The 23052-nt window shown below is 37.4% G+C and overlaps 3 protein-coding genes across 11 annotated transcripts in view; 1 reads left to right on the top strand and 2 right to left on the bottom strand.

Moving 5' to 3' along the window:
* The window catches only part of LOC143355510 (uncharacterized), a 181511-nt gene extending 162386 nt beyond the window's left edge, over positions 1-19125 (bottom strand). For 6 of the 9 annotated variants that reach the window (XR_013082515.1, XM_076790354.1, XM_076790357.1 and 3 more), the window contains exons 1-3: positions 18849-19124; positions 15408-15462; positions 11531-11653 (exon numbers count right to left, since the gene is read on the bottom strand). Coding sequence is in view for 7 of the 9 variants with exons in the window: in XM_076790354.1 (XP_076646469.1) it covers positions 11531-11623 (93 nt within the window). In the remaining 2 variants the exon portion in view is untranslated. Of the gene's footprint in view, positions 1-11530; positions 11654-15407; positions 15463-18848 lie in introns of those variants that run through there. The other 3 variants (XM_076790356.1, XM_076790355.1, XM_076790359.1) reach the window with 3 other exon arrangements.
* Positions 19126-19653: 528 nt separating this feature from the next.
* On the bottom strand, positions 19654-20694 carry Rpl24-like (ribosomal protein L24-like). Its single transcript, XM_076790335.1, has 2 exons — positions 20535-20694; positions 19654-20315 (listed from the first exon to the last, which is right to left on the bottom strand). The coding sequence occupies exons 1-2, from the start codon at positions 20613-20615 to the stop codon at positions 19878-19880; spliced, it is 519 nt and encodes a 172-aa protein (XP_076646450.1). The 5' UTR covers positions 20616-20694; the 3' UTR covers positions 19654-19877.
* A 109-nt stretch (positions 20695-20803) lies between these two features.
* LOC143355494 (transcriptional adapter 1) lies at positions 20804-23048 on the top strand. Its single transcript, XM_076790332.1, has 5 exons — positions 20804-21669; positions 21797-21833; positions 21908-22117; positions 22196-22708; positions 22803-23048. The coding sequence occupies exons 1-5, from the start codon at positions 21599-21601 to the stop codon at positions 22932-22934; spliced, it is 963 nt and encodes a 320-aa protein (XP_076646447.1). The 5' UTR covers positions 20804-21598; the 3' UTR covers positions 22935-23048.
* Positions 23049-23052: the final 4 nt, after the last annotated feature.

Raw genomic sequence — 23052 nt, 5'->3', positions numbered from 1 at the left:
CATGCATTTCGCTTTGACAGGGTTTACGTATCTTCATAGGGAAAGAGACCGGCTGTTCTACCCTGCATTTCATGGCGGCTGCTCCGCCAGCCAGAAGCGTTGACGCGTTCGCAGCATTTTTTTCGCTTTAGAATAGACGGTATAAGCGGTATCGAACGCCTGACTTTAGCGGATTGCCAGAAATGGCGAAATGCCTCTTTCGATCGGGAGCGTCGCTACAGCGCGAGGAACGCATACGTATTCGTAACGTATTGCAATTTATTTTATGGTTAAAGCGATTAGAGCTTTTACGTCGTTCACAATTTTTTCGACGAGGAAGAATATTTGTATTTATTGTACGTCTATATATTTTCCGATGGCTATAGACAACAACAAACTGAAATTTTATTTCGATTTAAAGGAAATTAATGATATACACATTTAGTAGATTCTGCTCGAATTCTTGATCACGAGTCTGACTCGTTGTTATAATGAAAGGGGTTAGGAGATGAATGTGTACAAGTTTAAATGCCTCGAGATTAGGGTAAACGAAGATTATTACAGTAATGAGAGCGTATTTGTAGTAGTAAACATGTAATATAGTCATAGGCGCTTCGATAAAAGCATTATAATTATGGGAGATAGTAAACTACTTCTGAATAGATATCTCCAAAGATAAATCATGCGAAGATAACATGTTTGAACAAGTTTCGCTGGAAAATTTAGCTGCTGACCTTGTCTATCGAAAACTTTTGCACGCCCGCAATCAATATTTCTCGTCTAACATTAGGCATTCAACCGAAGCTTACGGCTCAATGTATTTATCTTGTTTACAAACAAGTATTTCATACGACTCTTGATTGAATTCGCTACTTGTCGAGATATCACAACGTTCCATACGCTGTTCGATATTACCAGCCACTGTGCTCTACATAAATCTAGAGGTCGCAATTAGTGTTACCAAACAAAAGTGAAATTTTTCCATTTCTACCGGCCCGTATAACCTTTCATACGTAATTATTAGACTGTGGAATTTATGCACTTATGACAAGAATGAGTGAAAGAATTACAAAAACAGTAGAATTAATTTAAGAAAGGAAAATAAATTTCTAATTTGCTATAGTTCGTAAAACATTTTTATTTTCGATAAAGGTCGGCAGTCTTTTCTATTGGAAAAATGGACCGAAATCCGATTACTCTATTTTCCCCAGAACTACCCTCTCGAACAAACTAGACAGCTGCAACCTAGTACAAAATGTTTTACTCTTGATATGCTATTGAATGATGCTTCGATGTTCAATTTAAATTAATTAAATTTAAGTTAAAAAATGCTATTGATCCGAGATCAGTAACCTCGCTTCTTGTTGCTATCTTATCTTGTCGTTATTGTTTCTGGACATTATCTTATCGATCGTCTTTGTTTTAACATCTCAAGCTGCCACGTAATGCTTTTCCGATAAATCCTTGGTTCCTGGAGAACTATATTCCTGGGCATATAGCGACGAACTATGTAGCATCCGTGATATGGAAATAAAAGTAACAAAAGTACTCGTGACGGTAACCTTGACAGGTACTTACGAGAGCAACGCTTACTTACTTCGCTCAACTATTTACTAGACAGGTGCAACAGTATTTGTGAGTCTTCGTGACACATATCTCCCACGCGCCTAACAAAGGGTTAATTACCTTAACCTCATGGTCTGATTAAAAGTTGACAGTGCATCTGACTTGGCTACACCAGTCAATCGATTGCGCTCTTCTTATTTCTCTAACTAAATCTAAGTTCTCAGCGTAATAATCTTCAACCAAAATTTCAATCTCAAAAATATTCAAATCGAATATTAAACGCAAAAAGTATGGACGCTTACTGTTGTAATTAAGGTGAAATTGCTACTTCCAGTTCAGGCTGTGTCTGACCGGTACTGACTACTGAAACGCCTGGCAGTAGGCAACAACCATGATCAGCACAGGCGGTAGCGATTGAGTAGTAGTACACCGTTAGGCGCTCGCAATATTATTCCTACATTACCTACCGGTAAGCTGTTCAAACTTTTAATAATAAACATATATTATAAACTAAGTTAACTTCTAAAAACAATTTCTAAAAAACGTGTAAAAAATATTGTTGCCATTCAGTTCATCTTGATTTTCTCGTTAATGAACATTTGGTTCAGTATCATATCTTCAATTCTCTTTAAGTTCAGTCATATAAAATGAATTCATATTTCAAAATTTGTCTTGCAAAAATATGTGCATTGTTAACAGTTAATATTAAAAGACAAACGTACGCGCTTTTAATATTTAATATTAAAACACAAATGTATGCATAGCTAATATTTCACAATATTAACAGTGTTTGTTGGGCATGGCCGAGTTTGAACTTATTTAAAAAAAAAAAACTAGCCTAAATGTTTCTTTGGTCGAGAACATATTTAATTATTATTCATTGATAATATTATCTTAGAGTTTTTATTCTTGCTATTGAAAAGATTATTTTTAGTTCACATATTGTCCGTCTATAAACAATTTTGTTGGCAGAAACACGAAGGTAACGAATTTCGTCAATTGAAAACAAAATCCGAGTTCTTATTTTCATTGACGATTTTTGAACAATGTCCAAGCAGATAGGTGCGCTACAGACGATTTTCTCGCTCTGTTTAAACATACTTTAACAAGTTCAAGACGACGCTCGATAAAACGAACCATGTTTTTACCACCGACGGTAAATGTCGGTATGGACGTGTTAAATGTGTTTAAAGTTCTTACAACGTTACTAAAATAGCACACCACAGTATTTTGGAGAGTCGTATAGTTGATTAAAACGGAAGAAATTATTGAGGCTTAAAAATTTGATTTTTCTTCTCTTATTTTTCCCCAAAACTGAGGGCAATGGAGGAGAATGACTTTCGGACTAAAATTTAACGTCACAATACCCATACATATCAATTTAAATGTTTTTTTTTTTAAATTAAATTTCTTGTTGACCAGGATAATCACCTCATTGCTTACCGAACGACTTAATTGAAATGTGTTTTTCCAAGCACCGTATAAAAGAAGCTACGGAAATTGGCGATGGCAAGTGAGAGATTACGCACGCGATCCGAGGCCGTGAATGCGTAAAAGGAGTAGTAATTATTATCTCATTCCGTGCTCGAAGTCCGCCGGTGCGAGCAAGCGGTGCACAAGAAATTCGCGCGAAGGCCGTATCGTCGAATGTTTAGTTAATCTCTCCAAGGTTTCGTTACGATCGCAAACGAGCTCCGTGTAAACGTCCGAAGTGTTAGTTACGGTGGTGTCGGCTCGTCCCGCCGAAGGAAAAGCAAAGGCGAGCAAAAAGAAGTTCGGGAACGAAAAGAATCCAGGCAAAAACGGCAGACAAAAACTAGAGAAACTTCTCCCGGCCGTGGATATCAAGCATAAGTGTCGAAGTTGGGGGTTTCGCGTTTTCCAGCGTGCTTCCGGTTAGCGGATACCCGGGGCACGGAATCAACCGGCATAACGGAGAACAATGGAAAGCGAATATAATGAAAGCAAACGAGCTACGACCACGCTCGAGCGAATCGGCAATGCTGATGAAGTAAACAATTAATTACTTTCTTGTATTCCCATACGGCTCTTGAAAATAGCCGAGCACAATGAATCATGAACATAGCTCGTCCTTTTCTGTGTAACGAGGAAAACACCTTGGACATCTTAACACTTTAAATACCGGAAATCCGCCAACACGTTCGCCGACAGCACTTGCGTCGGCAACAGCTATCATTTCATTGAGGGGAATTTTCTTTTTCTTTTTTTTTTTCTTTTGTTAAAAATATAACTATTTTTACAGAATCTTGTAGTTTAATCTCATAGAAATGTATCTGCAAAATCTTGAGGTAAAATTCATAACATGCCCAAAAAAATGCTTCATATTTACTCAATAACTGGAGTTCAAACTTTAAAGCTGTTTCGTGATTCACTTTCCCCTACCTTCATCTTTCGACAAAAAACCCCCACTGTGTACGACAGGCCGGTGTTTTCCCAAAAGCTAGGCAGTCGCAGGGGAAAGGAGAGTCGTAGCTGTATCTCATTTTGCCCCGCACCGCTTCGCCCACGTTATAATTGCGCATTATTCGGCGAGCGAGCTTCCTGGCATCTCAAGGGGGTACCCCCGATAGTGGGGAGAGCAGAGAGGGGAAATGGTGGGAGCGTCGTGTGGCTCGCGGCAGAAAAGAAATTAAGCAGCCCCGATCGAAGCCCAATCCTCGGGTCCATGCTGTGACGTAGTCGTGTACAGCTACTATTTTCTTGCAATCGACTCGACCGCGCTGAACGTAGAAAAAAAAAACAGTGCGTGTAAACACGGACCGCAGCCCTGTTTTAAGAGAAGTCATTAGCCCTTAGCACTCGAATGGCGACTGTAAGGCGCCACTAAAAATTCCTGTATCATTATTCAAAGTATCTTTTACATTATTAAATTTGTTTGTATCTAATAAATTACTAAACATTTCAGTACTGTACGAGTAAATTGCACCATTTTCGTATGTATAGTATGAAATATATATATATATATATATATATATATATATATATATATAGAAGGGAAATATTCTAGGTCGGAAGAAATATTTCGTTTTAGAGTTAAAATGGCTTCGAGTGCAAAGGGTTAGTTTATATTGCTCGGAGTTCTTTTGATTACTCGGTGAAGACTCCGCCGAGATGAATCCTAAGATTTTAATAAATCTAACTCACTGGTGATTAGAAACTAATTAATTCTATATCTAGAATGCATTTATCGAATCGTTTTACGTGTTAACTGTTAACCCGGCGTACGTATGGTGGGATGCGACACACCTGGCTCACTTTCAAATTCTCATAATCCCGAGTTTCGCGCGACAGAACTCGCACTGTCAGTCAGAGGCTGCATATAGGAGACCCAAATTTGTTTCGAACGCAGCGACTCGATCAAGTTCCACAAGATTAGGCGTGTACCTGCACGTCGTTGCAGTATCAGATTTGCAATGGGGACACCGGAAATTCGGATCAATGATGTCGATTTTTGAGATGTTCCGTTACTTCGCACTATCTACTGGCAAAATACGGATACATGGTCTAGTTCTTTCGCACGGAAAATGCCGGGATTCTTAATAGTTATGAATCTAATTTCTAATTTATGTCTCCTTTTATTACTCATCTGTTTAACACTCTGCCAGCGACGCCAGAGTCCGTCTACCCCCACCGGTTGCAGACTCGATGCTCGGTGTAGTTTGTTTTGTTTACGTTGGAGCGATAGCTGAGCCTCAGTGACGTCAGATCAGAGGAATTGACTCGAATTGAGGGGGAAAAGTTATCCTCTCTCTGTCAGTACTGGATTAGTCATGTGACACAGTGCCACATGCAACGACAGAGACGAGAAACGTGACCGGGCCGTGGGGGTAGCGTAAGGGAATAGCGTCGTAGGAGGGGAAGAGTAGAGGGGGAGACAAGTCTTAGTCTGGCGACTCTGATCTGAGCTCTTTCATCAGTAATTAGTGCGATATCGAAGCTGGTAAAATATATTACTTACTACAAGATGAAGACATAGAAAGAAATTTCGTTTCATTGTAAGAAAATTGTTATTCGAAATTGGGTAATATTTCAAAAATATTACTTCACGATGTCTAAGCGCATGAATCAATTGACAAACAACGATAGTGTTCTTTTGTGAGCTAATAAACAAAATGTGAGTGTTCCTTGAAAGGAGTGATTCCTGAGGTCGTTCGAAGTAACGTTTTCTTTTGCGAAAATGTTCTCCGCGGCTTTGTTCGGGAGTTATTAACAAAAAACACGCAGCAATCACGAAGCGGCAACAGCGGACGGATCGCGGCTCGGCGACAAGTTCCCGTCCGCTATTGCCGCGCCCTGATTGGTTCGTGTTTTTCGTTAATAACTCCTTAACAAAGCAGCGGAGAAAATTTCCCCACAGGAAAAAGTTATTTCAAATGATCTGAGGAATCAAACCATTCAAGGAAGTACATTTTTAGAGAAACCTGTACATCTGAAATATGCTGTACCAATTCTATTCAATCTGGATAAACGCATTCTATTTGCATATGTTATTTTCTCCATTATTATCCATGTTATTTGTGCTAGTAAAAGAAATCAATCGCTATAAACAGAACTGTAGCGGGGCAATCGGCACGTACAATTAGCAACATTTTAAACATTTTAAAGTTTTTGTTATGGCACGTATTGGCCATTAGACTTTTTTAGTTGCGGCCTCAACAGCTCGTGCGGGTATCATAAACCTTGAGTTTTCCGAAGGGACCGAGAAGCTAGGCAGGTAGCTGGCCCACGTCATGCACCGTGGGCCCGTAGGAAATCCCGCTACATCGTCAAATTTCCGCGTTCAGAAAAAGCGCGCCATGTGAGCAAGGAGTCCTCGAATAAATAATCGAGTATTATTATGTTCGCAAGTTAGATATCTTCGTTCGCACCAGAAGAAAGAATAATGCTCCGAGTAACAAGTTGCATCGTGTGCGACATCTGCCATATGCCATCTTTAATAACGACAGTTACATCATCGTGAACGTCATATGCTTGACGTTACGATGCAAACAGTAGTTACTTGCTGAAGCAACTAGCGGTGTTGACGTGGACATCTCCCACCTCTTTCTAATTGCATTTGATTAAACTAAAAAAAAAAAAAAAAAATACGGAACACAGTTTTACTGTGATTTACAGGACTCAAAGGACAATGAACTTGATGCGCACGACCTTCGACTGGTATCTCGTACATACAATCAACTGGCTTTTCCGCTATGTGCATAGAGTCCGAGATACGTGTATAGCGTGTTGTTCGGTTAACTAGTGATGGGATCAAGCACATTGCGAACGGTCACAACATCTGTAATTAGAACACACGGTACATCAAGACAGTTTGCTGGATGTTTTGGTGGACTATTTCTGCAACGGCGGACCGTTAATTTTAGGACCCTGGGCTAACACTGTTTGGGGGTCTACCCAATTAACCCAAATTAATTCAAGTACCAAACATTTTTGTATAATTTATTTTTTCTTAAGTTTTTAATTTAAATTGTCTTTATTTTTTTTTTACCGCGGAGGGGACCCTTTGACTGGCCGGGGGCCCTGGACTGCAACCCATAAAGCCCACGCCTAGATCTGCCGCTGTATTTCTGACACTTTAACGTTACTGCATTCCTATTTTGAAAATATAGAATTACATCGACATATTATATTTCTGCCAAAAAGATAAATTACCAAAAATTCGAAAGGCGGTTTTATGCACATTTATGTCATGTATTGGAAGTAATGCATACAGAGAGAAAAATCGTAAACCATTACTTACGTAAGACTGTCACACCAAAGCTCGAAGAATTGTAAGATTATATACTTGAAATTCGCGAGCGCATACTGAACTTAATCCCATCGCTAATGGTAACCAATGTGGCGTAGCAATTTCTAAGTAATTGGAGTGCACTCATTTGTGATGCTCGACTAATGAAATATATTCCACCTGCCATGTAATCTGATAAACGCACGCCGAGCGATTTGCACTAAGACGTGTGACTTACAACCCATTCGATGTTTATTAGACTACATGCGTGTATGGCATTCTTAATATGTTACAGATAAAAAAACAAATGCACTTTCATTCATTATTACTCGCGTCCTCTCATGTTTCACAAGAGTTAAGTATATATAAGACGAGGATGAAACTATTTAAAAGAACAAATTAAATATTTAAGAGACCTCATGTCTTTTTCTTTCAATTTCTTTTTAACTGACGGGTTGTATTTTGCAATTAAAGTGTATATAAAAATAAAAAGAAAAAATTAATTAAACAAATTAATTTACTCATTTGCATATTAATTTGCAAAATGTGGATTAAAATTTCACGTTTTTTATGCTATGTTGCTAACTCGGAATATCGAAGATGAATGCTGTGAAAGCTGTTGCGTGTCCTTCCTGCAACATGAATTACAGCGAAAAGAAAAGAGGAGAAGTGTGGCTGCAACGTTTCTTGTGCGAAATGTGGGTGCACTATGAACGTGTTAATTATAACTCCGGAAGCTATACAACCTGCGTCTAGTACAAGCATATCTTAAAACGTAGAATACGTAAGATAATTTTTTCTATGCTGTGATTTTTGTACCTGGTTGGGTCACAAGTGAAAATAATTTCATTATATACTTGTTTCCTTCATTTTTCAAGTAAAAGTAAAAAATATCGCTATTCCAAAATTACTTGCAACACAATCGCTGCTTTATATAATTTTTCAGTTACATCACAATTTTCAGATACTCTTTGTTTTTCATTATTACTAAAAGTTTGAAGCATACCAGTTTATCGATTTCCCTATGCTGCTATACGCTTTTATTTGTTCCTATCTTTTGCTGTCAATTTTCATGAATCTCAACACCAAAACTACGGGATGGGTCAAAATAACTCGCTTTTAACGTTCTCTTACATAATTATTGAAATCGTAAAAATATTTTCACGAGAAATTTTTTAATGAACTTCTCTATCTAAGCACATATAATAAAAATTGTACGAATTCTTGACAAGCACAACCTTATTATTGTTGCGAAACCATATACATCAGTCGGAGGTAGTGCTCGGTATATCTAATGTTAAACAGACTGATATTCCAAATATGCTGCACTATCTCTACTATTTCCTAACGTGATCGACCGGTGCAGAAATTTGTGCTTCTATGTATTTCAATTTATTTATTTATTATTAAAATCACTAATTCTCCAGCATTTCTATTCGGAACTTCAAGACAGTTGCGAGACGTCATGCCATTCTAACAATGAACCACGAAGAAAATGTAAATCGCATTCTAGCCGTAGTGTCCTCTGCTCCACGTGTGAGTATTCAGCAACTCGAACGAGAAAGTGGTATTGGTAGTAGTGGTGTTCGCAGAATACTTCTTCGACACAGATTTCTCATACCATAGAAGCTGAGCAGATCCGGCTAGGTAAAAGAAACGTGCAAGTGAAATGCAAATAACTTGAGATTAAATGAGCAAATTGGATTAGGCTCTGATGTAGACGAATGAATTTGTCATTTTACACCTGCAAAACCGTGTAGAAAAAGTTGCGTTGTTTCGTAAACACCAGTGACCTTAGAGTCTCGAAAGACTGATCTTGCGAAAAAATTGTTTCCTACTGACAAACGTAAATAAAGCGTAAATAACGACGGCGTTTCAAATGAAATAGTTGCGAACAATTGCGAATACAAATAGTTTCTGTCACCCGTTGTGTATCTTCGAAACTGCGGGAGTAGGAAAATAATTCACGTGATAAAAGTTAAATTATGTGAAATCGGCCATCTTATCTCAACGATATTTGTTTGCCAGGTGAAGTGGCTGCGATGATTTGAATGTGCACTCTACAACAACTCGTAATACGAAGTCATTTAAGGTCATTGACCGGGACTATCAACGTACAATTTTCCCGTAGGGAACGTTAGAAGACATAGCATACGACTACGTCGAATAATACACAATACAGTAATATTGCAACATGCGCGTACGGTTTATAATACCTGTTCACGAATAGATACTTATTGTTAGCTTGCAAACGATCAAAGATGTAATAGTGAGAGGGGTTCTCGATATTCTGTATATAACTAGAACTGTTTTATAGTTAGCAATAAATCTTGTTCACGTCCTCGGTTCTTACATTTTCTTCCTCATAGCTGAAAGTCGTTGACCACAGAGAAATCAATGTTCCGTAAATATTAATAATGTGTATAGCTAATCCTTGTAAAAAATTACGGTTTTTAAAGCGAATCTAATATTGAACTATCGGTGCATATCAAAGAGTTTAAACACTGTCGAGAAACTGAGTACAGAATTTTACTTTTATTTTCCGTCTCATCGTGATTGTTAATGTGTATGTTTTTTCAGATTTTTTGGATTACGCGAACACGTTCAAAAAATTGGAAAACAATTCAACGAAAAGATTCAGTAGTGAGATATTGTTGAAACCATTGTTCTCAATTTTGTTCAGAATTTTTTATAAATTGCATCGCCGTTTAAAAAAATCAAAATCGATTTTTTCGATGCCTCTTTACCTTTTTGTAGGTATATTATATAACACTAAACATTTTTATATTCGAAAAAATAATATACAAACTTAAAAATACAATATAAAATATTTTATTTGTATTATATTTCAATGTATGAGGATTGCAGGGGCTGTTTTCCTCTTAACATGCACTATAGAATGGAGAAAATATAGGTTTTCGTTACAGATGTGTTACTATGCACCCAAAGTTCCAGAACTCCCCGAATATTCGGAATCCGTAATTTCTCACGTTAGGAAGTTTCACGCTATGTTAGCGCATGACCAAACTGCTGTAGATGTTTCGGCAACTATACGCCGAAATCCGCGAACAGTTTAATCCTTAATCACGTGCAATGTTCGGTATTAGAGGAGCCGAGGCATCGAAGATTGCATCGGCTTTCTCAATTTAACTGCAAAATGTATTGCGATTTCTACACAACCAGCCGCCAGCGTCTACAATCGTTCATTCTATTTTGCTTGGAAAATTCCCTCGCTTTCGCCGATTCATTCACACTCATTCCCGTGCAGTAATCATTGTAGTACGAGAAAATTGAAGAGGCGCTTGATGTCGCGTGAATCAGTGATTTGAAATCACTGATTTCTGTTTGCGGTGCAGCGCCTCCATCTACATAGAACCGATCGATGCATTATGCCGACTCTACAACGTCCATCTCGATTGCACTGAATCGAATAATACCCAGTGATTTCGTATTTCTCTTTAAGGCCATTCATTATTCTTCTAACACCAGCTTTCCGAGGTTCATGCATTTCAATGCATCGACGCGGTAGACTAATCATATACAACTTCTCCGTTTACTGTACCTACAGATTTGCATGTATCAATTCGTTACACCAATTTGTAACTTAATAGCTTCTGGGCAAACAGGACCTTTGGACGCTTCGACAGTTTCGTGATTTTTAATACCCTGCTTTTCCACCTCTACCTCTTTCCACAACCAGTGGCACCTCGTTCGGACGAAACGTAAACAACACGAGCATGGCTCGTAGTACTTCATCCGGCACAAACGTAAACAACACGAGTCAGACCCATGGTTCAGTTGTTCTCGGTATTTTCTTATTTTCGTTGCGCCGAAATATACATGTCATAAGACGCATACATTTTCCGCAAGTCCGAGCACACGGCTAAACACATGGCTCGAAGCGTGACCGACCTTGTTTATTGTGGCCGAAGCAATCGGGAGTTAGCGGGTAGGACAAGTGTAAAACGTACAAAAGAGTGACTTCAATTCAGTTCGGAAGTTTTACTAAAACTACTAGTTTTCAGAAATGATCATCCATTCCCGTGGGAACTTATAACACAAAGACGTTTATCAAATAAGTTCTACGGTTCATTTCCGGAACTGAACCAATCAAAAGGTTGCATAACTTTTTCAATCCCTGCTTATGCGACTTGCTAAGGACGTCCCAACTTCCTGAACGTTGTGCACATGGGTTGTAGGTATTATTAGGGGTATTATTACTATTTGTAAATTTACCTTGCCAGGCTTCTCCATGATGCGGCCAGTGAGCGACGCGTGATGACCGGTTGCGATGACGGCGCCCGACTTACACGACACGCATTGCCCCATATAGATGCGCCAACTTTGTCCCAGCACACTCTGAACGTTAGAAAATATTAACGTTAACAACAATTCAATCTTAAGCTATGTCCACAATGAAGCAACAACGAGCAACGTTTAGTTGACCTTGCATTCTTGAAAAAGTCGTCGCTTCGAGCGAATGAAAGAAGAAGGCGACAGAACATCGCTCGATGTTGCTTCAGTGTGGGTATAGCTTTATCAGTGAAAAGGTAACATTATTACCAGTGTCGCCAGATCAAGACTTGTTTCCCCATTCTAATTTCCCCTACCGACGCGCTACTCCCCACGCTTCCGCCGCGGCTTGGTGACGTAACGCGTATCGTCACTGTCGTGTATGTGTCACAATGTCACGTGACTAATCCGATACTGGCAGAGAGAGAGAGAGAGAGAGAGAGAGTAACTTTTTCCCCTCAATTCGTGTTCCCTCCCCTCATCTGACGACACTGATTATTATCATGTCACCAGTTCTATTTACAGAAATATGCAGTTTGTTCGTGAGTTGGTATGTTAGTTAATGCATAAATGAAATGCAAGCTTAGCTTAAACCATTTAACCCTCCGACAGCGGGAATTGGGTTCATTTTGACCCAGAGATATAAGCGAGCCTGACAGGGTACTGTCGTGGCGGCATGAAGGCAGAATGAGATTCTTGTTTCTAATGGATTTTTTTCTGAAACTTTTGCCAACACGTTCGTGCCACACTTTTCTGACAGGAATAACAACCAAACGTAACACAAACTTGATCCTCGATTATCTGTACTGACCAGTGGAGCATGGCATTGACGTTCAAAATTGAAGATATACCGACAAAAGAGCGCGCTGTGAACGTCTATCTTATTTCGGAAAATAACGAGCTGAAAATTCTCAACAAACGTTCTGCGTACACACGTTTGGAACGTGCTACGTATTGTTGTCTCGTATTCGAAGCAGAAAAGTACGCGGGAATCGGGACGAGAGGACTTCAAAGGAACCGTTCACTTACGATCCTGTTTCCTTGCACCTGAACTTGCTGGTGCTAGATACATTTTTTTAAAATGCACACAATAGACATGCTTCGAGTGCGATCAAGTCAAGCACTTTGAAACCCCGTTTCTGGATCGTGCCGGATTTCTCAAGGTGTGCAATAGTCTGGTATACATGGTGATTAAAAAAAAATCCGATATTTATAGGCCTCCTAAGTACCCACCGAGAGGAGTAAAAAATGTCTAATCAACATAGATCCCAAAAGCAATCCTTTCCTCTGTAGAATCAACTTTTATTATTTACTAGCGCGCCATGTCATGATCATATTATTTCGACACTATTTTTGCTTGCGACACAGAGAAGTTGGAAGTATTAGTTCAAGGTTACAAACACAAGAAGTACACGCAAGCACAAGGTAATAAGCAAAAGTCGTAGTACAAATCTTCAGTCATGTCTACGAAGTGTATACTTTGAATGAGTTGCGAACCAATTATGATGTGGAACAGTAACGAATAACAAAAGTTGATTTTACAGGAAGAGGATTGCTTTTAGGACCTATGTTGATTACACATTTTTCACTCCTCTCGGTGAGTACTATGAGGCCTATAAGTATCTGTTTTTATCACTCTCCTGTATATAATTTCCGAATAAAATTTTGGGAGAGTATTCTATACTATTTTTGTTAATTTATTAAAGGTACGCAGCCTGTGAAGATCGAATCCCATCGGAGTGTCGTTTGTACTTTTTTCCCCGACAATTTCAAGTTCGACAACATCGAATCGAAAACTCGAGGAGACAATTTCGTTGAAAGTGGTGAACGATAACTATCGCACCGCGGCGTGCAAGTGATCGAAACGATACAGGTGAGAGGTAGAACCTTAGCAAGGAATTCAACCTTAAACACATGAAATCAACGGTGAAAGGTAGCGGTATACCATGATTCCGCGATGTGGGACGATAAATGGCATTGGCCCGATTCGCTCCATTCGAATATACGGTGCCGAATCGAATGTTTAGGAACTTTTCAATTTCTTACACGTAGGAATCCTCTTTCGTGCACGACAATCACGGACTGCTCGAACTCGGTGTGCCCGAACCATTTCTAGTTCTAAGAAAGCCTAAATTTTCAGATAGCTATCGTCGAGAATCGGCAAGAAACAACCGTTCCTTCTTCCTAATTGAATCAGCTTGGAGGTCTAGCTGAACTTGCAATCTGTTTTAAACATTTACAAATGTGTCGCATGCAAATGTGTGTTTCATTTGTGGTCTGATATGTTCTTGCGTTAGTTTATGTATTTATTTCTAGACATCGACCTAAATTAAGAGATCGACTAGAATTTAATTATGCTGAGAGAACGACTGATCATGGAAGAATTTCAACCGCAATGTACACGGTAACCAACATAATTTCCGCGCGATGTACACCCTCGGGACTAGCGAGACCATATGGTATCGCGATCGGTACATATATGAAAGATTCAAAGCGGTCGTAGAAATGCCAACTCTATTTTCGTGTAACAGATTCGAAAAATCGATTTGTTGCACAAACCAAAACGAATAACAAGATCACAGGCCGCGACTGAATTCGAATCTCCAAGCTTAAAAATTTTAAACGCGTCTTTCTATTTTTATGAAGTGCAGGTAAATTAGGGTAAATTCTCTAACTTTAAAAAGGTTATTAATTTTTCTTCTCTTTTTTTACATTCGCGTGACTATGACTGATGCTACAAGTCACGCAAACAATGGTCGGCTGATGAATAAACACACGAACGAATTGAAAAAAATGTTTTCTTGGTAGTTTAAGGATGTACATATCTATAGAAGCAGAAGAAATGCGAAGAAAGTTTCTTTACATTTGAGCAATAGCTTTTTTAGAAAAAATTTTAAATTGATCTTAAAATTTTATTACAACTTTTCCTATTTCGAGGTGCGGTTCAAGTTATGGGAGTTGGCCTGAACCTGCTACAAATTATGTCATACTTTCGCTACACTGCACAATTTTTTGTTTGTACTTCTCCCAATACGCTCTGGTCTCTTCGTGCATAACAAGGCTGTCGCTTTATTACGTAAAACTACTGCAGAGATATTTTGCAAGTTCTGTTACCTGTTTGCTGTTACGTGTATTTTGTAGGTTCCATTCGAACCGAAACTTTTGCTTTGGACAACTTGTTTTTATCTGTTCTCATCGGAACTTATGATACGAGAACGTTCGCTGAGAAAGTTTCACCTCCGTGATGGAACCAATTGAAATAATTCTTTTTGACCCCTGGCTTAATTCAAGGAAAGAGTTCCACGGACGCGGTGCCAGAATGCGCATCGAGATGCTTCAGATGGAGGACCCTGTATATGTACATTATACATATGTACAGTTTCACATTCAGTACAATCGATACTGACCGAAATATCGGGGGAGTTCTGTGGCGCAAGGAAGAGAAACCTGCGTGCTGGAACAATGCAATCTTTTGGGCGTGAATCGATCGAAAAGGAAAAAATTGAGTGGAGTACTGTTAAATCTTACATCATCTAGAAACACCGCTATTCAGCTCTCCACTATCTCAAAAACTAAAAGCTAGGTTAATCAACCCGAGCCTAACCACCAAACCATGTAATATATTGAATATGTCTTACCACCGACCACCCTATTACCGTTAGAAGCAAAAGAAAGAGAAGAATTCTGTAGAAAGGTATTAAGTTTAGCCATAGGGTAAAAACGAAGAAGATTTTAGTATGTTATGCACCGTAACCTCTCCGTAAACAGTATCAAAAATATTTGCTGATCGAGGAAGCAGTATGCACCCACGTTTACTCACAGAAAGAAAATTCCTGGCCCTATGCCTGGCCCGTTGTATAGACGTCTCAAAAACGCTGGAAAAAAATAAATCCCTCCTCGTATCAAAACTCATCGCGAATCGTGTGTGTTTGCTCCTCGTGGATCGCGTTGAGTGTCTTTTTTTTTTTTTAAATAATTCAGAACACACCGATACAGGATTATCCGCTTTATCCGGAAGCCTTACGGGCGAGAACAAGCATAAATGGTAACAAGGCTACACACGAAGGTGCCAATTAATATTGGATTATAGCTTTTCAGATTCGTCGAATATTCGAGCGAAATCGTGTACATATATCGGTAAAGGGTTTCGACGATATTACTCGAGATAACTTGTTGGAAACGAACAAATTGTTCAAGTAGGATCCTTAGGCAATCACTCGTAATTAAAGCGTTAATAACAATATACATATAATCTTCGGTTGGTATTCGGCAAGTTCTGTGACACGGCGTATCCTTTGTCACTGTCCAACGACCGTAACCCGAGGTGGATCGAACTCGATGACGCACGCGAGCAACGCTCAAAGACAACAATGCAACGGCCGCGAGCGCCGCTCACTAGCGAAAATCAAATTTTTATTAGGATCCCCAATTACGTAAAGGGAATGTGGCCGATCGACTGGAAACGATTCCGTCGACCGACAAAAATCCGAACAATAAATAGAATTGTAACGCGGATTAGATCGGTATTGAAAAATTCCGCTCGAGCCTCGCCAATGAACCTTACCTCCGAGACCAGGCACGCGTGAAAGAGATGACGTTGCACGAACGTAGTAAATGGACATATACAATACGTGTCGTGAACTTGCTTGTCGCGCTTTCCTCACGTGCGCAGATTCTGAATTAAGCGGATATCCCTGTACTATAGCGAATATTGCAGTACTATTCCATTTAAAGTGAAACATTCTTTTCCGATGCATCATTCCGATGATGTTTAGGTTTTCATCTCGTACGTACACTATTCATACTAAACCCGACAACGAAACTGTGGATATTCACGCAAATTTCTATTTTCGTACTTAATTTCATGACATCTAACATAGGGGATATATTTCTTTCATTGACTGAAAGATTTATTGTGACAAAAATAAAATAAAAATATTCTCCATTTTTTTGTATTCTTGTAAGTTTGCATATGCTGCTAATTCATAAGGATCCGCAATTCACTGATAACAGTGATAACATTGAACGCATAGTTAAATAGGCTCCATTTAAAAGTTTATAATACTTTTCAATAATTTGATTAGACGCGGAGGCTGTTTTGCAGTATAATGTTGCAAAAATAGCGTTACAGCATATAAATCAGGGACAACGTTCCGCGAGTAACGAACTCGACTCTTTTAATGAAAGAAAGAACGCGAATGACTGCTTGAACTGTTAAAAGCACATTAACTTGAATCTGCAAAGGTAATTGTTCATGCAGATAATATGTTAACAATAGTTTCATTATTTTATTCATTATTTTATTATTTTACACCCTTATATCTTATAATTTTTCGATTTTGCACACTTTCAACCAATTTCAACATAGTACATGTGATACTATAAGTTGAGGTCATCAATCTGTATGGTGATGTGTAAGTTTTAATCAGTCGTTTCTGAAACAGTTTTTAAAAAGTTCACTCCAAAGTACATGCATAATTTTCTGGACCCAAACGTATGAATTAAATAATATGTCTCTATTCAATATTCTCATTTCATTACGACCGATCAAATTTTTTAATCGTTGGTATACAGGGTGCCCCAAAAATGTTATTCTTCCTTGAAAGGGGTGATTCCTAAGGACGTTTGAAGTAACTTTCTCCTTTGCGAAAATGTTCTCCTCGGCATTGTTAAGGAGTTATTGACGAAAAACACGGACCAATCAGAACGCGGCTACAGCGGACGGATTTCGACTCGACCAATGCCAACGCCATGCTCACCGGGACCTGTTATCCAGCGGGAATCGGTCCGCTATTGCCCGCCCTCTGATTGGTCCATGTTTTTCGTTAATAACTACTTAACGAAGCTACGGAAAAAGCCACTTCAAATAACCTGAGGAATCACCCCTTTCAAGGAAGTACAACATTATTGAGACACCCCGTATATTCAATACGAACTTATTAAGTTATATTTTTTTTCGCCTTGTAGCAATAATTTGACTGTTTCCGCAAAAATTACATGACTCATTTGCTTACTTCGTAAACATGTACCTTATTTTCACTCATAGATCGTTAGTTTTTTTTTATTGCTGCACAACCATTTATAGAACAGGTTTATAAAACCGTTTTGTTTAAAACGAGAGTAAGAATATAACTACTTGATCAAAATTTAAAAACCTCATTCGAGAAATAAATAGTTTACAAACGAATTAGTTTTAAGATATTTGTTTATTTCGTGTAACAATACAAAATTAAAAGCAACAGTTGTTATGGTAAATTATTTGCTCTCAATGCAAATCGATATTCAAACTACGCCAAATGGACACTGGACCAAGTCAACACGTACATAGATATTATAAGAAGAGAAATGTACATTTGAGACTTCTGTCTTTCGCACAGACAGGCTTATGATTTAATATTTATAGATCTCACTTAATTATACATATATCTAATTTAACCTTTTTAGGGCAATACGTTCTTTTCCAAAGAAAGTGTTTCCCAAAATTTCGTAAATAATTTGTAAAAAGTTTCAACCTTTCTATCGCTTACACATTTAAACAGGTAGTAACAAATATATACATTTCAAGTGAAATAAAAAATAGGTAATTTATCAATCAAGCACATTGTTACTTAAATAATACGAACTAAGAAAGATACAATGCGAATAACAAATAAAACCCCCAACCCTTTTCTAAATTTCTGAAAAGCAACAATAAAAGACAGAATCAAAATCATATCGATCTGGTTCGTTTACTGTATAAATTTATTTCATTTTTTATTACAACTACTAAGAAATTTATCGTATTCTGTCATTGAATTCTTTCCTGCAAAGTTACTGATCTACCCCAATAGTGTTCTTACAATAAACATATGCGATAACTAACGTAACACCTGCCACACGAAAACGAACCCGGCTAATCCGCCCGGGTGCAAGTTATACAAATGTCAAACGTCTAAAATGAGTGGGGACCAGTTTTATTCTGTCATATGCGAATAAGTGCAATAAGAATTACAAAAGAAATCATTTTCATCGACTACAACTGAGCAAATAAGAAATCTACAATAAACGCTCTTAAGTAATACTAACGATACCTGGTTAAGTTTATTTGTCTTAACTTGTCATGGTAATAACACTTAAGAAGATACAAGAGAGACTGTGATGATTTAACTGAACAACACTTGTCAAATTTTCGCAAGCGCAGGCAACAAAACGTTTCTATGGGAACAGCAGGAAGTTTGTATGCTTCGAACGGATGACAAGGAATTTCCATCGTTACACTCACCTCTCTCCTCGCAGTGTCGAATCTCTCAGGAAAGTCGTGTGAATCGTATTCAAAGAATTAGAAAATTTAAGACCGACACCTATACCAGCAGTCAGAATACCTGTCCACCCCACTCCGACTTCACAAATGTTATGAGCATCGAGTGATTGGAGTGGGGTGGACAACTATTGTAACGAATAACAACGTGCCGACAACCGCCAATCGCGCAATAATAAAATGCCGCCTATATCCTCCGTTCACAGCGTGAAACACACTACTAAATACACCAGCTATCACTCGGCATATTCGATAGTACGAAACAGTATAGTTCCCCCACCAGGCATCAAACACCAATGAGCAAGCACTAAGCCAAGAGCTCTCCTGAGCCGTCAGCACCCTCTGTCATCTGTTATTAGAATTGAATCCATAATATATACCTGAGAGGAAATGATAGTATAAGAGTGCTCGCTCGGTTTGCTCACGCCCGGAGTTTCGGTGTCTCCGCCTTTTATTCATGCGATAGTCCTTGTTAGCTTGAATTAGCATCCAATAGTCAACAGTCTACCCATTAGTATGAATTAGAATATATTATTTTAGTATTAGTATTTCACCCAAAGTATTTTTCTGTTACGTCATAATCTGAAAATCTATACAGATCGTACATCTTATTGGCCTATCTGTCTAGGGCTCAGAGGGCCCATACCATTTTAATGTCACGCCCAACGTTACATTTATAGCGTTATGTGAATTTATTGCCTCTAGATCATATTAGATGCAAGTGTTAGAAACAAAGTATAAGGAATTCTCAATAAAATATACTCATATAGATGTTTAGAAGGTAAAAATATAATCAATTTAATTTCATTGAATATTATGTAAGTTATATTTACAAGTTTTTAATACAAACAGTGTCATACCCCCCTACTATAGAAATATAATTTCATAGAAATCATAATCTGTAAGAAACAAAATATCGAGAGACACATACTGCAAACAAACATGTATTGATTTCGATCAAATGCTTCCATCAATGTGTCATAATAATCTAAATTAATTTACTTCTAACTCCTGGGGCTCTTGTTCGTCGTTAGATTCTTCCATCCTTATGTCTTGTTCTGCAGTTTCTTCTAATTTCTTCCTTTCCTTGAGACCAGCAGCAGGAGACCTTATAAGAGATAAATCACGCTGAACTTCTTTCACGTCTCTCTCTCGTTCTAATTCGCGTCCTTTACGTAACCGTTGCATTATGTGTAGATTCTGTCTTCTCTGTCTGATTGTTTCTACTTTCTTCATTGCTTCCACTGTCTTACTCCATAATTCCCTGTTATATTTGATAGGAATATTCCTCCTTCTTTCAAATTCAAAGGATGGATCCACTGCCAATTCCTTGCCAACTGTTTTCCTGTACGCCTTGGTCCATTTGACTTTCCTTGGATTTTTCTTCTTTTTGAAGGCAGCATGACATTTCGAGCGACAAAATTTGAAGATCTATTTTAAAAAAAATTGAACATTACAAAATGCAAACATAAATTTATGTTGTTATACGATATTTATTATTGACATTATAAAATACATATGAAGTTTGTATTATTAAACAATTTACATACACATAACCTAAAAATCGTCACATATAATAGAATTGTAATACTTTAAACGTAAATCGTTCATAAGCTATGATATATAAATTATCCCGTATAAAATGCTTACCTTACAATCATTTCTTACGAATTGAATTCCATGTCCCGGATAAATCCGGGACGAACAGAAATAACACGTTTCTATACGCATGTTTCATGAGGTTATGAAAACCCTGGCTAAAATTGGAAATCAAAGGCATGAAACATGCATCAACGATTACGTACGTAGTTGTCCAACTTATACCATTAAACCAGTATATACATACCTGATACCACAAACGAGGTATAGGAGTAGACTAGAAACCTTATGACTTATTTATGACATCGCTAAAAATCAACTGTTTTCTTGCGTCCTCCACCCACATAGAACAGCCAACTGATGAACTGGAACACAGAACAAGCAACATAACTCATGAATCTAGGCATATTAGTGAAAATCGAGAATCTTATTTACTCCAAAAGATCATGCATAAAAGTTACTCTGATATGCTTCAAGATATGCTTTAAAAGTTACTCTGTATCTCGAGTACTATAAGCCATTTCTACTAAAAAATTAGGTAGCAAGATAGTCAAGGGTGTGCTTGACAACATTATTGGCAAAAGGAATTCTTATAATCATTAAACAAGCGGAGATAATAAATTTATCAGCGTATTGTATTCAGTGCGAATGTTCATGGTTATCGGTAATGTCGAACGTGACACGAAATTTCTAGAGCACCACGAACGTGTGACAGAAAAATGCATTGAGCGATTGGTCTGTTAACATGCCTTGTCTGTGATTAAATCTTGTGGAGTGTAAATAAGGATACCTAATATTATAATTTATTTCAAAATAATACATAATTAAAAATAATATTTAGAGATATCAATATTAGTGATATATTTGTAAACATTGCATTACATTACATTGATAATGAAAATGCAAAGGGGTCAAATGACAAGTGTGAAGTTTAGGAAAGTACCGTACAACAAAACTGTGCTCGAGATTTGAAAACATCAAAATACTCGCCGCTGTATCAATATCAATCGATACCGCTTCTTCAAATTTTATGGACTTCCTTCGAGGCTGAGTTCGATCTATTAGAACTGTTTTGACATTGTTAAGTCAGAAATATATATACGTCTAATTAAACAATGACGACATCGAAGGAGTTGAACTTAGCCAGAAAAAGTCTTGTAGCCTCTCTTGGGGAAAATGCAAAAGTGTAAGACATATTTACTTTTGTTTAAAATAATAAATTAATATTACAAATTTATAATATTGAAATAAAAGGTTATTTGTCAGAAACTCAAGGATCTTTAATTCTAATTTTGCATATATCTAATCTACAGGTACTTTGAAAAAATGAAACTTTGGTTTCAAATGAAGGTAATTTAGTGTCACTATAAAATGTTTTATAATTCCTGGTATCATTATTTTTAAAATAGGTATTGTTATTTCAGACAACAAAAGAAGAATTTGATTGCGAAGCAAGAAATATTATGACAGATGATCAAGTTCATCTTCATAATGAATTTCTTTTATGTTTATTTAATAAAGTTAGGGGATTAGCTGCTGCTACACCTAATCGTAAAATAGATAGGGATAAAGTCATTAAAGAAAAAAGACTACGATTAAAACGCAAATACAAAACTGATAAATCAAACTTTGAGGTTTGTGAAATGAACATTGTAAAAATGTTAATTTTGGATGACATAATAGTATATTCTTTTTCTCTATTCCACATTTAGCCTGCAGATATGTATGTTGAAGTACTAAATCAAACATCATCTCCTGTAGGAGATGAACCTATTGGAGCAAATCGATCTAGTGCACAAGAACTTGTCTTACCAGACAGAACGTTTGTATTAGCAAGATTAATGCTCGCAGCATGGGAAAACAATATGGATGGAGCAGAAGAGAATACCGCACATATTGTTATAGCTGCAACACAGATTTTTTTGAAGAATATACTGACCGCAATATTTACTAGGAGAAAGGGATATGCAGTGCGAGAAAATTCATTCATTTATAATATTGGAGAACCTGTACCAAATTCTTGGAAAAGAAATTCTACTCATATATTACAATTATCAGATCAATTTGCAACAAAAATAGTAGATCCTTATGGTCAAGTACCTTCAATAAAACCAAATTATGAAGAGGCAGAACAAGCCACAGCTTTTGCTTATGCATGTTCTCCACAAACTATTCCACCACCATTAAAACCTGTCAGTACAGCTGATTTACAACGTACTCTCAAGGTAGGATAGTAATCGAATAATAGATGAATTTGCTAAGCATATTTAGATTATGTCTCATATTTTATAGATTTAATCTTTTCTGTTTGACAAATAGATTTATAAAAATCTGGTTAGTAATCATACTATATATGCTACAAATATGGAACGTTTATATACGTACACCACGCATCCAACATGGGAAGATTTCGAAGCTAAAAAAATATTGTGCCATCAAACTATGATGTAAATATTTATGTACCTAAATAAATAACTCTCAAGATGTATAACTTGATAGCTTAACTATAATTTATCTTTTTTATAAAATGTAAATACTTTACTAATAAAATTAATATACCAAAAACTCG

This window comes from Halictus rubicundus, chromosome 7, assembly GCF_050948215.1.
Source record: "Halictus rubicundus isolate RS-2024b chromosome 7, iyHalRubi1_principal, whole genome shotgun sequence".
Taxonomy (NCBI): domain Eukaryota; kingdom Metazoa; phylum Arthropoda; class Insecta; order Hymenoptera; family Halictidae; genus Halictus; species Halictus rubicundus.
The sequence above is the reverse complement of the archived record's forward strand: the minus strand, read 5'-3'. Positions and strand labels throughout refer to the sequence as shown.